The sequence below is a fragment of the Protobothrops mucrosquamatus genome, unplaced genomic scaffold (genome assembly GCF_001527695.2).
Source record: "Protobothrops mucrosquamatus isolate PMUCROS unplaced genomic scaffold, P.Mucros_1.0 scaffold2056, whole genome shotgun sequence".
NCBI classification, from domain to species: Eukaryota; Metazoa; Chordata; class Lepidosauria; order Squamata; family Viperidae; genus Protobothrops; species Protobothrops mucrosquamatus.
In genome coordinates, this window is record NW_015388161.1 from 98,603 (window position 1) to 115,608 (window position 17,006).

Here is a 17,006-nt window from a genome sequence, read left to right on the forward strand (position 1 = left end):
GAATCAATCTGGGTCAGATAACTTGGTGACAGACAGTGTATATAATAATAATAATAATAATAATAATAATAATAATAATAATAATAATAATAATAATGATGATGATGATGATGATGATGATGATGATGATGATGATGATGATGATGATGATGATAAAGTTGGAAGGGACCTTGGAGGTCATCCAGTCCCCTGCTCAGGCAGGAAACCCTATACCATTTCAGACAAATGGCTGTCCAGTTTCTTCTTAAAAACTTCCAGTGTTGGAGCGTTCACTGCTTCTGGAGGCAGGTTGTTCCACTGGTTAATTGTTCTAACTGTCAGGAAGTTTCTCCTTAGTTCTAGATTGCTTCTCTCCTTGGTTAGTTTCCACCTGTTGCTTCTTGTCCTGCTTTCAGGTGCTTTGGAGAATAGCTTGACTTGCTATCATGTCCCCCCTCGTCCTTCTCTTCGTTAAACTAGTCATACCCAATTCCAGCAACCGTTCCTTATATGCTTTAGCCTCCAGTCCCCTAATCATCTTTGTTGCTCTTCTCTGTACTGTGTCATGCAGTGAGGTGTCCTTCATGCTCTCTGAACTTGGTTGCAGATGTTTCATTACCCAAACTAGGTAACATCATCAGTGCTAATGAACTGCAGTGTTTCTCCTTGGCAAGTTTTAGATTGAGAATTGAAGAAACACAACGCCTTAAAGTTGCCAAGATTGAGAAACACCGGTGTAATGACCTGTGGCATCTCTCTCCATCCCAGCCCACTCCCACTGGTGCCCCGTTTTCTCCATTTCACCATTGTCCATGCAAGGAAAGATCTCATCCCAAGTTTGAAAAGCTGCTGGAATTTCAGGACAAATTCTGAGTGATGTTGCAAGACAACTCTGATGCTATAAAAAAGTCATTTCTATTTTATGAGTGTGCCTATCTGCAAACGAGTTAGGTTAGTGGGCTTAAGTGGCAATGCATTTGCCCCTTCTGGCCTTTTGCCATATCTAGATTTTTAAGAATTTTCCAGATGCTTAATTTCTTTCATCACCCTGGGTTCTGTCTCTTCCTCTCCACTGTTCATTTTTTTTCTGTCAAGCAACTTGGTTTTAATTCTCCATTAACAGAATTGTTTTGCAGAGTAGGCATGTTCACTGCTCCTTTACACGGGACTGGAATATTGACTTGATTTGTGCTTGGGAAGATAAATAATATATTGCAACACGTGTCAATTTTTGTCCAAGCTTTCTTTGGAGGCAAATTTTATTTACTTATTTAATTTCTGCCTAATTCCATTGCAAATAATGTATTATTCGATCCAAATGTCTTTTTTTTTTCTCTGCACGAAACGAGAGGTTGCTAGTCTTCAAGAAAGGCAGTCTATCCATCTGTTGAAGCCTTGTCCTTCAAAATCCATTTCAGGAGAGCAAAGAACAGAATTGAAAGGAGGGGAATATATGTTAGCGCCATCTGCATTATTAAAGTAAGAATGGGCCTGGGGAGAGGTTGTTATTCTCCATTACTTTCTAAGACAGAAAAATTCCTTCTGGCATTTTTCTGTGAAAAATAATCCAGGATAAGTAGAAGAACTATTTTCCTTGATCCCAGTGGGTTGTTTATTTAAGAATTGTATGATGTATACATGGAATTTTATCCACTTCAATCGACGCCCAGAAACCATGCATGTATGATACCCCCTCAAAAAAAAAAGAATATGGAAAACAATGAACGAAAAGCTAATTCTTTGTCTGAAATAATGGCTAGGCATTCTTAATTGGAATGACGAATTAAGCGTGCACTTCTATTTTCCCACTGGAGGAAAATGAAAAGGGAAGTCGATAGAAGGGATATAAATAGAGGAAGATTATCAGAAATGTATAGCTGCATATAAATATATAATATTTATTCTTATATATGTACAGTATTGAATGATTAGACAAAGATATATGTCAAGGATGATACACTACGTTCAATGTTTTTTAATTTCTTTTTTCCTTTTGTACTTAATAAATTTTTTTTAAAAAAGAATATGGAAAACAATGAACGAAAAGCCAATTCTTTGTCTGAAATAATGGCTAGGCATTCTTAATCGGAATGATGAATTAAGCGTGCGCTTCTATTTTCCCCACTGGAGAGCCAAACAATTTAAAAGTTTTTGATTTGGTCTGATGTTTCCTCATGGAAAAATGCCTTTTTGGAACCAAACGTCCAGGTGGCTATTTTCATGCAAGTCAAACAACAAACTTTTCATTTGATTATGAGTTCTCCTTGTATGCTCAGCGAGCCGTGCAACATTGTGTAAACCAGAGATAATTAAATTTGCTCACTTGCAGTCCTGTCTAGGTTTGGGGACATATCCTGGATAAGCATCTTCAGTAATGGTCTTGCACATTCTTGTGTCCCGGTCCGACGGTAGCAAAGTGCCTGGTTTTACCACAAGTCCGAGGCAGTGATCAAAGGTATTACGTACTTCAGGGCCGTCTTCAGTGAAGAAACAATGACCCAAAGAGTCATACCCAACCACGTCCTTAATCTGAATGGGCAAAAACAGATGAAATGGACAGAAAATGAATGAAAGCAAGTACATAAAGAGGCTTTTCCTTCACCAATGTAAGGCATCATGCAGTAGATTATGATAGCTATAAACTGGATCAGGATACTAGCTTTAATAATAATAATAATAATAATAATTATTATTATTATTAATTCCATTTATATCCCGCCCTTCTCCTTTCGGACTCAGGGCGGCTGACAGATGATAAAAAGCTAACATAAATACATATTACACCTAATTAAAATTTAATTAAAACGAAATATTTGAAAGTGTCCAATTAAAAGTAATTAAAACCCCTATAAAATCCCCTAGGCCAGTAATAATAATAATAATAATAATAATAATAATAATAATAATAATAATAATAATAATAATAATAATAATAATAATAAAAAGTTGGAAGGGATCTTGGAGGTCATCTAGTCCAACCCCCTGCTCAGGCAGGTAACCCTATACCATTTTGGACAAATGGCTGTCCAGTCTCTTCTTAAAAACTTCCAGTGTTGGAGCAATCACAGCTTCTGGAGGCAGGTTGTTCCACTGGTTCATTGTTCTCACTGTCAGGAAGTTTCTCCTTAGTTCTAGGTTGCTTCCCTCTTTGGTTAGTTTCCATCCATTGCTTCTTGTCCTGCCTTCAGGCGCTTTGGAGAATAGCTTGCCTTTAATTCCCTTCTAATCCCCACCCCATTCCTTCCTTCAATCCTTCGAGCATCATATGCCCGATAGAAGACACGGCTTTAAGTCAGAGAATTTATAAACGATGCAATGCCTAAAAATCAGCCAAAGGAACGGGATGGCCCTTTTCTCCCATTAAAGCCAGAGCCATGAATTAAAAATGGAATTATCAGCAGCAGATGCAATAACGGTCATTGTTGGTCAGTCTCGAAATGCATCTGGAAACTCTTCCCTCTTGGTCAGGCTTCATTAAATTTTACACTCAGGGACCGCTTCCACCCCATAGAGAGAGAGCCAGCCTATCAATGTTTTCTGGCGGAACGTGCGGCCCTGCAGCCATAAATATCAACACCGCTCCCCATAACTCAGGGCCAGGATGTTAAGACGTCAGATTTTGCCTTGCAGCCTCGGTCTTTAGGAAGGCAACGAGAAGAGCAGCAATGCAAGGCACTTTAAAACCTCAATTACAGTACAACCGGAGCAGCATTTTACATTTTAACTGGTACAGATGGCAGGCAGCCCAGACTGATTTACTTGCCTATCCTAAGTGTGTGTGTGTGTGGGGGGGGGGTGTGTTTCAGTTATGTATGGTATTTTTTCACACCAGATAAGCTGTCCCATTAGCAGCGTTTGCTGCCTGTGCAGACAATCCATGCAGTTAAAGACTAGCTGAAAGAAACTCCTAAGAACTTATTTAGACCAAAAGGCTAGTGTTGTTGTTGTTGTTAGTTGCGAAGTCGTGTCCGACCCACCGCGACCCCATGGACAATGTTCCTCCAGGCCTTCCTGTCCTCTACCATCTTCTGGAGTCCATTGAAGCTCAGGCCTCCTGCTTCAGTGACTCCATCCAGCCACCTCATTCTCTGTCATCCCCTTCTTCTCTTGCCCTCAATCTTTCCCAGCATTAGGCTCTTCTCCAGTGACTCCTTCCTTCTCATTAGGTGGCCAAAGTACTTGAGTTTCAACTGCAGGATCCTGAAAAGGCTAGTACAGCTTTGTTATAATAGGGGGGTTGTGATTTAATGGTTTCACTCTAAAATTTGGTCCCTGGTATGTACAGGTATGTCTGGAAAAACTGGATATGGCTGCCAATAATGTTAGCAATATTAGCCTAGATGAACTTATAATTTTGACCCAATACAAAATGAATTCTTATGTTTGAGAGCAGCCTTGTTCTTTTGATAGAATAGATGCTTCCCCAAATAGTTGCAGTTCTCTGTATACAAAGATGCCTATAGAGATTCACAATCATCCAGGTCATGGTTGTCTCAAAGGTGCTTTTCAAAATGCAAATGTACTTTCTTGGTTTTTTTTTTCCCTTGAAAAAGCTTCCTTTTGAAGCTTCTTGGATGAGAAGCAAAACATTTTCAAGGAAAAAAAAATCAAGAAAGTCCAGTTGCCTTTTGAAAAGCACTTCTGGGAGTTCCTTGCAAGCTAATCTTCAAGTCAACCCAACTGAATTTGCCTAAGTTCACTCCCATTTCGGTGTATGTAACTCTGTGGCCTTCATCCTGAGGTTGGCTCATGCCTATGACTCATATACATGGCACCTGCAACTTGTATTTAATTTATGTTATTTAAGCAATTGATATGCTGATCCACCTTGCTGCGGTGAGATGGAGCGGGTAACAGCAAAACATCAGCAATCCAAAACGATTCAAAACAACTACAGTAACAATGACTATACAGTACTCCAAAGGTCCAAATAAAACTCTTCCAGTTAACAAAGGACTGAAAGCAAGTAACTAACCAACAGGGCTGACTTAACCAGCTGCTTTCGATGCTTGAGGTTAACTTCTTCTAAACACAGAAGACAACACATCTCTGTTACAGCATGTTTACCTGGTTGTGTGTGTAGCTCTGTTTGGAAATATATTAAATCACCCCCCAAAAGAGACAAAGTTCAAGTGATGGATTAAGGAGCGTCTTGAGGAATTAGAAGAAGAATGGGGAATGGTCCCATCCTGGCTGATATGACAGCCATATGTTTTGAGGATGCAAAAGGGATCATCATCCCTTCATCCAAATATTACCCACACTAGAGTCACTTTGCAAGTAGAAATTCTTAGAACCTGGTTTGGTTAATCTCAAAAATTAAGCAGGATTCAACAAAGGTCCAACCTTTAGGCTGAACTGGACATTTAAAAAAAAAAATCCTGGAAAAAGGAAATGTCAAACTACTCTAGTATTGTTACCAAGAAAACTATGTTGATGGTCTATGAAACTAGCAGCAGTTGAGATCATCTCAAGGGAAATTTTATCTTCCACCCCCTTAAGTGGATGCATAATAAGATGAAAGACAGAAAACCTGTCAATTTCTCTCCACCTGATAGCATCTCCTGTTTGCAGCAATAGGAGAGTCAAATCCCAGCATCTTACCAGCAAACCGTTGGAGCCATGCACGGTGACACAACGAGAGAAGGTGTGATGGATGGACATGTCTTTCACATAAGTAGGGGGCTGGTAGCCTCCCTTCTCATCCACGTCTTGAGCCATGTGGAAGTGAATTGGGTAGTGTCCCAACAACTGCTGGCCCATATGCTTCAACTCCACGCCTTCCATGTGGACAGATTTAAACCCAAGTCCAATCTGGAGAACAGAGATAACTCAGTGAAAACATGGAATGAAAATTTCTGAACTTGCATCTTTAGGTAGGTTAAAAATACACAGCCGCTGCACATGATCAAGAGCATCCAGCACAAATGAAATCATTTAAAATACTGAATTTTTTTAAAGGAGAAAAAAAAATAAGCAGGGTCTTAATTCTCCCTGACAGGAAGCAATGGAAAAGATTGAGCCCAGACTGCAATAATAATCCAATGCAAGTTAATTGCAGCATTTTCAGAAAGTTGATATGGCACCCTCCAAAGGTGCTGGGCTACAATGCCATCTAAAGATTCCAGACTGGAAGATGGTGATACTGGCATTTTGTGTTATTGGGGGGGGGAAAGCAAAGTTGGAGGATGCAGACGAAAAGAGGAAAACAGCTATAGAAAAGAGGAACTTCCAACTTTCTTTGCTACAGACACAAGCATGAACTAGAACAGCGGTTCTCAACCTATGGGTCGCGACCCCATTTGGGGTCGATCGACCATTTCACGGGGGTCGCCAAGCAAGGCTGTCCGCCATTTTTTCCCCCTTTTCCGGCGGGTGCCTTACCTCCCTTGAGCTGGGCCAGCTGGTGGTCGGCCTGCTCCGTCTCTGCCGCTTGCCAGCTACGCCTCGGCCGGCACAGGGGGCGGAACCACACATGCGCGGCGCTCCCGGGCAGGGAAAGTCCTCGACTTACGACCGGTTGGGTAGTCCTCGACTTACGACCGGTTTAGTCCTTGACTTACGACCAGTTTAGTCCTCGACTTACGACCGGTTGGGGTCGCGGCATTAAAAAGGTTGAGAACCACTGAACTAGAATGTCTCTTTCAACTAGAATAGACCATACCATGCAGTACTGCTGCAGTCATAAATAGTTCCAAAGTTAAAATTTCATTTCTTTCCGTTTCAAGCAAAAAGGCCCAAAGAAACAAAGCTAGCAAAAGTCTTGTCTTTAATCAGTCAATTTTGCCATCTTTGGCGTGTTATTTTATGCTATTGATTCAGAGAAGACCCCCCCTACAAGCCGTACCTTGATGTGTCCACCAAAAGTATCAAAATCAAAGAAGGAGCACAGATGAGCATTGTAATCGTAACATCTCGCCTCCATCTCGCCCATCACCAGAATGTTTCGGGTGAGCAGTCCGACTTCAGCCCGCATATCAACCCCATCAATTATCTCTCCTGTGTGAAGGTAGCTGGCTTTTCCTAGGGGAAAGGATAACATCCAAGGTGTCACAAAAGGGGAAAGATTAAGGTAATGGGGGAGGTTCACAGAGAAATAGATCAGCACGACCAGGAACCTGTCCTAAAGGGTGGGAAGAGGCCAGGACGTCTTGTGAAAAAGAAGACACATAGCAGCAAAAGATGGGCAAATCCATTGTCTTCAATAAACTGAATACATTTCCCAAACACACAGCCATACCCATACCAAAAAAACCACCAAGTTTTATGCCTAGGTCTGGGGTAGGCAACCTTGGCTCTTTTATGACTCGTGGACTTCAACTCCCAGAATTCCTGAGCCACATAGCTGGCTCAGAAATTCTGGGAGGTGAAGTCCACGAGTCATAAAAGAGCCAAGGTTGCCTACCCCTGGCCTAGATCATGAAGACCTAATCAGAGTCTTACCACATTTTACCATACAAATATTTGATTCTATCTCTCTCTATACAGGTAGTGCTCGATTTACAACCACAGTTGAGCCCAAAATTTCGGTTGCTAAGCAAGACAGTTGTTAAATGAGTTTTGCCCCATTTTACGACTTTTCTTGCCACAGTTGTTAAGTGAATCACTGAGGTTGTTAAGTTAGTAACACGGTTGATAAGTGAACCTGGATTCCCCTTTGACTTTGCTTGTCAGACGGTTGCAAAAGGGGATCACGTGACTCTGGGATTTGCTTCAACTGTCATAAGTACGAGTCAGTTGCCAAGCATTTTCATTTTGGTCACTTGACCATGGAGATGCTGCAACGGTCCTAAGAGTGAAAAACCGTCACAATTCCCTTTTTCCCTCCAGTGCCATTGTAACTTTGAATGGCCACCAAATGAATAGTTATAAATCAAGGACGATCTCTACATCTATTCCAAAGTCCAAAGCTTTGTGACTTTGCAGGCTAACAAAGTGGATTTTGTTTGTCAGGAAGAATGATGCCAAAAGTTCAAAAAAATATTTCAAACAAGCTGTTCTCTTTGCTCAAACACCCGCCACGCTGATCCAGAAAAGTGGATTATAGAACATCCACCTGGAAGCTGCAAGGATTTCTTTTATGCTAACCTCAGCTTTCAGGCACCACGTGTTATCTTAGCTATCTGCCCAGACCTGCTAAGAATGTTACACGCCTGCAAGAATGTTGGATGTGTAGCAAGCGGTTCCTGGATACCTCATGTGCTGGACCTTGTTTACACAAAATGCTTTTGCTGATTTGACATGATCCGAGATAAGGACACAACCACGGGTGGTTTGAGGTAAGTTTGGGGTAGGTGTGTTTTTCTCCTTCAGAAACGGTGATGCCATGTTTATGACCACAGCCGTTAACTTTAAAGGAATTGCCGTGTTTGATGGCAAAGATACCCACAGCAAAAATGAGTTTATTTAGAAGTGATGCCATCAGAGCGGCATCCTGCATTAAATAATCCAACCACATCTATGAGCAACTCTGGATATGCACAAGAAATAGCTGGAGAGAGATGGTATGTTTGCATTTCTCCTGAATATGACCTAAGGCTCTTTAAATTATGCCTCTAGTTTTGTTTTTGTTTCCTGGTCCTTGAAGGCCAATCGTGTTTACGATTCAAGCCTTCGGCTAAGGCTGAGACTTGCATCAAATCTTACATCGTATCAGTAGTCAGATTAAATGTTGAATGGAATAAATAACATGCAATTCATGACATACAAAACAATAACAATGAAGTAGCCTGGAGAGATTTTTCAATATTCTGCAGGTCATGCAAAATCTGCATCACTCAAGGCCTAGTATAGCTTGATCTGGGGTTTTTTCTTAAAATAAGAGAAAATTTATCCATGATGGGTTATTAAGTATTTTTTTTACACAAAACCTTTCCAATTTAGATTCTTCATGCGTGGCTCCTGCTTATTAAGATCACCTCTGAAACAACTAAATAAAGAGGTGAATGGGGAAAAAAAGGAGGGGGGAAGGAAGCATTTTTACTTCTTAAAGGCTTTCGCTGAAAGAACTGAATCAGAAGGAGAGGGGGGGAAAATGAGGGCAATCACCTGTCTGAGATGGTATAGGTTCTCCTGCTTGAACAGGGGGCTGGACTAGAAGACCTCTGAGGTCCCTTCCAGCTCTACTCTACTCTACTCTACTCTACTCTACTCTACTCTACTCTACTCTACTCTACTCTACTCTACTCTACTCTACTCTTTTAAACCTTCTGATGGTGCAAAAAAAACCAAAACCCTTTCTACTGGATTTCACCAATCCCTTGCAGAATTCTCAAGGGATTGGCCAGTAGCTACTAATTTTTTAAAAAAAAATGCATGCAAAAGCTTTTGCATTGGGAGAATCTGAGAAGATAAGTCAGAGGGATGCCTTCCTTTCCCCAGACTGAAGACCAAATTTAGTCTTGGAGTGGTTTTCCAGCAATCATACTCTATCAAAGTAGTGGTTGGAAGCAGACAAAATTAAAGATTGACTTGGGTTGCATTTAATTTGTTAAAATTAAATATCATTAAGGTGAGAATTCTCCAGCCAGGTATTTAATCACTTTCTTCTTTCATCAAACAAAAAAATAACTTCTTAGGAACAGCTTTCGAAGATCTGGGGCATATCACACAAGGGTTTTGTGAAAGACATGTTGTTGTGAAACATCAGGCGGGAACATAAATCAGTGTTTAAAAGTTTTTAAATTATCCATCTGGAGATGTGTCATCCTAGCATGGAATTTTCTGAACCACACATTCTGAGGAAGTAGCTCATAGAAATCAAAACACTTCAGATATTTATCTTTATAATAAGCACTCTCTTTGCTTGCTTTCCTTCCCATCTACCTGTCTGCATTCATTACATGATCATAACCTAAGCTGGTTTCTGAACAAATCTGTTTTCACAAGGCACTGGATAATAAGCCAGCCATATCAGCCGAGCCCTCACACAACATGCTTGGCCACAAAACCACCTAGCCAAATGCTATATTTGGGGCAAATGGATTCTGCTAAACCTAATCCATTTCAGTATGTTGAGTGAACACAACTATGGGTGTGTTTGAACTTTAGCCAGTTGTGAAGGGCAAAACTGGCATTTTTTTTTAAAAAATGTAAAGGTTTCCCCTGTCCATTCATGTCCCACTCTACAGGGTAGTACTCATCTCTATTTCCTAGATAAGATAAGATGACCTTTATTGTCATTTTTTTACTGTGGGCACAACGGCACACATCAAAAATGAAATTTAGTTGCCCGCTCTCAAAGTGAAACACATACATGACACACACCTAAACATACTATGTACAACACATGTATAGACCCACACTCCTACATATACGTAACAAATAAATATTAAATACTGTCCAACTTGAATATATAACGGAAGGAGGAAGCTTGAGAGTTCACAAGGTTAATGCTGTATGGAATGAAACTGTGGCTGAATCTGGATGTTCTGCTACGGATACCACGGAGCCCCCTCCTCCCAGAAGATAACAAGGAAAACAGGTCGTGAAGAGGATGTGTAGCGTCCCAGACAATCTTGCGGACCTTGCTCAAGTAACGCTTATATGCCATGTCCTGGATGGGAGGGAACTGCCAATGATCTTTTTGGCCATCCTCAACACTTTCTGCACCGCCTTCCTGTCTGAAGCAGTGATGCTTCCAAACCAGACAAGGTAGCCAGCATTGTCTGAAGACACTTCTGTGGTCATGTGGCAGGCATGATTATACGCCGAGGCTATAGAATGGTGCTACCTTCCCATTGAACTGGTACCTATTTATCTACTTGTATTTGCATGCTTTTGAACTGCTAGGTTGCCAGGAGCTGGAGCCAGAATGGAAGCTTGCCCCATCACATATTACTTGAGTCTCAAACTGCCAACCTTCAAATCAACAAGCCCAGCATCTTAACCACTAGTCCAGGGGTCCCCAATCCCCAGTCCATGGACCGGTACTGGGCCGCGGCATGCCAGCAACTGATCCACACAAACAAGCAAAGCCCCATTCGTGGGATGCAGGCAGCACACAAAACCATTCAGTCTCCAGTCCACGGAAAAACCTTTCTCCACGGAACTGGTCCCTGGTGCCCAAAAGGTTGGGGACCTCTGCGCTAGTTCACTGCACCCCCCCAAAAAAAAACCTGGCATTATTGCTTCTTAAAGAATGCACAACGGACAACCAGGCCCTGGTAAAGCAACCCTCCCTCTGACTTCAGACGTCCCGTACACTTTCTGCATACTGTTAGGATTCCCGTGGATTTTAACGTAAACCTTTGCAGAAATCTATGGATAACCCATTTTGTGTTGCCCAGTTCAGGGTCAAAGATATCTGCAAAGCCAAACTGGAAACAGCCCTCTTTAAAAATAAAAAAATCAGACTAGTCTCTCTGATCATTTTGTCTGCCAATTGATTCGCAGTTTTATCTCTTGCATGAAAAAAAGGGCATTGCATCGTTTCTGTCCACGTTCGATTCTCCCCAGATTTGAAAGCAGCCTCACCTCCACGTAGTTTAAAAGTCTAAAGATAATGGCTGGGATTTTAAGGTTTTGTTTGATCTCCTGTTCTCAGAACCACCCTTCCTGCTTTCCTGTAGTCCTTTGTCTGCTTTTGCTCCAAGTCTCCAATTCAATAAAGTCCGGATGTAAAGCATCAAAAGCATTGACTCCTTCACAGAAGGTGGAAAACTCTCAACTCAGGAAAACCCACCTCGGATACAGATAGGAAAACTGAAATATCTCAAATAAGGGAGGTGTTTCCTTCTACCCATTTGCCTGTCGTGGGCTGTTTAGAGAACAAAAAGCATCCTATATTTTTTTGATGCCAAGCTAGTTCTCGTTCCTTTTTATTTTACTAAAGAAAACTTTCTTTTGAACACATTTTCCCTGCTCTATTGTTGCAACGGCAACCAGATTTCAGCCTAGCAGTCATTAAAGGAAAGGACACTGAATGCTGTGGGACCGGAGTGTTGAGGAAGGAACTTCAGGAAATCGGTTCCTTCATCAATAACTTTCTCTTCCCACGAGGAAAGTCAGATCTGGAGAAGGCTGGTTGTAGTCACTCATGCCCTAGGCCAGGGCTTTTCAACCTTTTCACCCATTGTACCACTTTTAGGATATGGCAATATGCGAGTACCACCAGTCGCCCAGCAAGGTGTCAAAAACTTGATGACCAAAAAAAAAAAAAAAAAAAGGAAAAAAGTGATAAAGTACAGGTAGTCCTCGACTTACAACAATTCGCTTAGTGACTGTTCGAAGTTACAATGGCACTGAAAAAAAGTGCCCCCCAAGCCACAGCCGAGCAAGACACCTGCCTGCCCGTCCAGCGGCGCTCTTCCTCCTGTCCGAGGTTTTCATTGTTGTGAGCATTTCTGTAGAGGATTGGCAGTGGGGGTGGGGTGGGGGGGTGTTTGGTTTTTATTCCCCCCCATCTGCTGGGTAGTTGCAGCAGGTTTTGGTCACTTCACATGACCCTGGGACACTGTGACCGTCATAAATATGAATCAGTTGCCAAGCATCTGAATGTAAACCACAAGACCCTGGAGAGGCTGCAACATTCCAGCTGATCGGCGCTTCTTCAGGGCTCAGCAGAAGTGCCAGGATCAACGCTGAGCTCCAGCTGGAGCCTGGTGCTGATCCTGGCGCTTCCACTGAGCCCTGACAGCCCCGAAGAAGCGCTGATCCTGGAGCTTCCACTGAGCCCTGACAGCCCTGCAGCTCCAGCCGTCTCTTGCTCAGGCTTGTGCGGTGCTGCCACCGGTTCAGCTCATTCCCCTCCCCCACTACCTTTTCTAGGATGGTCGCATACCACCTGCCAGATGCCAATGTACCACAGGTGGTACCCGTACCACTGGTTGAAAAGCCCTGCCCTAGTCATCGCCTGGGTGGACTACCTTAATGTGTTTTACATGGGGCTGCCCTTGAAGAGTATCCAGAATCTTCAGCTGGTTCAGAATGCAATTGTTCAGCCAATTAGGTGTGCCCTAAAGTTACATCTCTGTTCTGTGGGCTGTATTGGTTGCTAGTGTGCTTCTGGGTCCAATTTAGGCTTCCTGGTTCTGACTTTAAACTCTTCAAAATTTGAGGCTGGGTTGTTTGAGGGACCACCTCTTCCTGATCACACCTGCCCGTCCCATCAGGTCCAGCAAAAAAGTTATGTTGTGGGTCTCTAATGCGATAACTGCCTATATGGTCCTCCACCAGTTAGAAGCCTACAACTTCCAGAGCTCTTAAGGTCCTCTTAAAGTCTTAAAGAACTGGGCTTCCAAGTTCTCTGGTTGATAGACGTAAGGTGAATATGGCTTTGGATTCCCACAACACTCTTAGTTAGTTTCTTGAACCAATTCACGTTTTTTTGGGATCTGTGTAATATTCTGAACCATCAACTAAACAAGCACAACATGCTGACGCCCTCTCCCACTTCCCCCTGGGGAAGTTAAAACTAACCCAACCTCACTTGTGGTGCAAATGCGGCCACTAAAATCATAATCAAATCAAAAAGTCTTGTGTGAATGCAGTCGAAGAGTCGTCGTAAATGAGGAAGTGGTGAAGATTGTCAATGTGCAAACTGCTAGTTTCCTTCACTCGCGGGGATTTTATTTTTCATCTACTCATTTAACATGCTTGGCTTTAGAAAGAAAGAAAGAGAAAAAAAAGGAACTGAAAGTTGGCATATTACGAAGTCCAGGCCTTCTTGTATCATCATTAGTTCTAAAAGTGCTTTGGGATCTAAATCTGCCCTGGAGATATTGTTGAGAAATAAAGAGAGCAGGTAGCTACAACTTAGTGCTTTCGTTGGAAGGATGCCAACGGGGAAAAAAAAATAAGACAAAGATAAACTGACTTGATAGAAACCAACTTTGGGTGACTGGTAGCTGTTTGCTTCCTGATAATTGGGTGTTCTTAGCCATCCCCATCAAGTCTGCCAGTGTTTTTTTTTTGTAAGGAGATAACCTTCCTCTCACGACAGCTATTTTATGGGAATGAACAAAAAACACCCTCAGATGCCAAATGTCTAATCTGTTTTGATGGCTTTCTTGAAATGAACCATCAAAGTTAAATTGCCTTAACTTTAAAGAGCAGATTGGCAGGAAGGAGAAAGGGTGCCCACGATTTTAAATAAGCAATTTCATGGTCTTTCCTACCGGTGAACAAAAATGACTTGATTCCTCTGAAAGGCTGTTTATACCACAAATTTAAATTGTTCCAAAATAGCTCCCTTCGTTCACCAAATATTCTGTGCAGAGAATGTGAAAATATTGGTGTCTGTGGATACTGGCAGAGGTATTTATTGTAACCCGACCATTCTGGAGAAAAGCATTAGAAATCTGAGTAATTTTTTTTAAAATCCTGGACCACAGATCCATGTGTGGCTTTGGGTCTGCAATGCAATGCAAACCAATCAATGGGAAGGAGCAAAGCAGTAACTAAGGAGAAACTTCCTAACAGTGAGGACAATCAACCAGGGGAACAGCTTGCCTTCAGAAGTTGTGGGTGCTCCATCACTGGAGGTTTTTTTGAAAAAGAATGGACAGCCACTTGTCTGGAATGGTATAGGGTTTCCTGCTTGAGCAGGGGGTTGGACTAGAAGACCTCCAAGGTCCCTTCCAATTCTGATATTCTGTTATTGTTGGGACAAGCAGAAGGAAGGAATTCTTTAAGATGTTCTTCTTCTTCCCACCACCCTCTTTTTCAGATGCACCTGGAGTTTAGGAAAGGCATTCAACATTCCCCTTTCTTTCTATTATCTCTGGATGTCTTTGGGGGCACACTCATTTAGTGTGTTTTTTCCAATCACGTAAGTGTTGCTGAACAAAGAGGGAGGACAAAGAAAATAGAACTGTAGACGCTTTCCCTGCAGAAAGCTGCCTGCCATCTTTAGTCATGAGGCTATGATGCATTTAAAAAAAAAACCACAAAAATATTTTTCTTGGCACAAGTCATCCACTTTCTTTCAACCCTGGCAACCACAGGCCAAAAAAAGGCTGTATTTCCTACTGAGCCACTTGCATCAGAGTTAATGGGATTCATGATTTAAGGATGACCTATATCAGTGATGGCGAACCTTTTAGAGACCGAGTGCCCAAACTGCAACCCAAAACCCACTTATGCATCGTCGGGTGCCGGGTTGATGTGGCCCAATAGGTGGGTGTGGCCCATTGGGTGGGTGTGGCTGTGGTGATAACAGCAGACTAGGTGGGACTAAGAAGTTCAATCAATCGATTCCAACTTTCAAGATCTTTTTTTTTCCTGCGAGAAGTTGAAATTGACTGATTGATTGAACTTTTTTTTTTTTTTTTGCACACGGCGGCGGAGGCCGAAAGCGAAAAGGTTTTATAAAACCCAGCTGAAGGCCCAGGACTGGGGCGACAGCGCGCGTGCCCACAGAGAGGGCTCTGAGTGCCGCCTCTGGCACCCGTGCCATAGGTTCGCCACCACTGACCTATACTGTAACAGAGGTATGGGGTGATCTGATCTTCCTTTCTTCCTTTCTTATCCAATCCAATTTCCTTGCAAAGTCAAAGAGCCATCAACAGTCCCACCCGGCATTAATCCCCTTTAGTTGACAGATCACCCAAAGCTCTAGTTGGCTAAAACATGGTTTTGGAATAAGCTACAATTGTATATGGACTCACTTGTAGTCAGAAGAAAACACCAGAATCATAGGAACAGAATAACAGAGTTGGGAGGTCTTTTAGTCCAACCACGACCCTATACAACTCCAGACAAATGATGGTCCAATCTCTTCTTAAAAGCCTCCAGTGATGGAGCACCTACAACTTTTGAAGGCAAGCCAGGATATTGAGCACAATGGAGGAATCAAACTATAGAGCATTAGTGCTGAAAAGCATCTTATTCAAATTACCTGAGTAACTTTACATCTATTCTGGAAAGTAGAAGGGATTACCTTTTGCAGGTTGTGTGTGTGTGTGTGTTTGTGTGTGGTGTGTGTGTCTTCAAATCAGTGTGACTCCTGGCAACGGCCAGGATAAGTCCTTGCAGTTTCTTGGCAAGGGTTCCGTGGTAGGTTGCCACTGACTACTTCCTAGGACCAAAAGAGAGTGACTGGCCCAAGGTCACCTACCTGGCGTTGTGCCTAAGGCAGAGCTAGAACTCACAATCTCCCAGTTTCTAGTCTGATGCCATAACCACTACATCAAACTGTCTAAGATTACCCAGTAATCATACTACAGTATTTATTGGCAGTTGGGTTCTGCTATTCTTCCACATTCAGTTCCAGCTTCTTCTCTGTACTTTTGATCATATCCATCACCTGACTGCCTATGGCCACAATATGCCTCACATATGATCACAAATTCCATGTAGATGAGTTCACAAACATTCAATCCTTCCTTTGCCAGCCACCCCACTTGTTTTCTGGGCCAGGCATGGAAGAAAGAAAATATCTTCTCTCTGCACCCCGCACGAGCTGGCAGAGCAGAGATAAATTGCACCCACAACCAATCTGCTTGGTTAGAAAACAGTTATTTTATTTTATTTATTTATAAATAAATAAATAAAATAAATAAATAAATAAAATTTTCCAAAATCAATATATTAGCAACCCAGATTGTTGGGGGCAATATGCTGACTCTCTAAACCGCTTAGAGGGGGCTGCAAAGCACTATGAAGCGGTATATAAGTCTACGTGCTATTGCTACTGCTATTGCAGGCTAACTCTGCCTACTGCCAGCAGTTCGATGCTGACCGGCTCAAGGTTGACTCAGCTTTCCATCCTTCTGAGGTTGGTAAAATGAGGACCCAGGTTGTTGGGAGCAAATAGGCTGACTCTGTAAACTGCTCAGACAGGGCTGCAAAGCACTATGAAGCAGTACATACTGTAAGTCTAAGTGCTATTGGTACTGCTATTGTATGTCGAGAACAAGAGATCAACTATGTAACTTAATATTTAGTAATATTACTACTACTAATATTACTATTAGGGGACTGGAGGCTAAAGCATATAAGGAACGGCTGCTGGAACTGGGTATGTCTAGTTTAATGAAGAGAAGGACGAGGGGGGAAATGATAGCAGTGTTCCAATATCTCAGGGG

At 42.3% G+C, this 17,006-nt stretch overlaps 1 protein-coding gene across 1 annotated transcript in view; it reads right to left on the minus strand.

The window, feature by feature from the left end:
- CEMIP (cell migration inducing hyaluronidase 1) overlaps window positions 1–17,006 on the minus strand; it is a gene marked incomplete at its 5' end in the record, with an annotated part of 56,228 nt that overhangs the window by 17,602 nt on the left and 21,620 nt on the right. Inside the window, 3 exons of the mRNA XM_029285668.1 lie at window positions 2,303–2,508; window positions 5,584–5,793; window positions 6,827–7,002. Of these exons, the coding sequence (XP_029141501.1) occupies window positions 2,303–2,508; window positions 5,584–5,793; window positions 6,827–7,002 (592 nt within the window). The remainder of the gene's footprint in view (window positions 1–2,302; window positions 2,509–5,583; window positions 5,794–6,826; window positions 7,003–17,006) is intronic.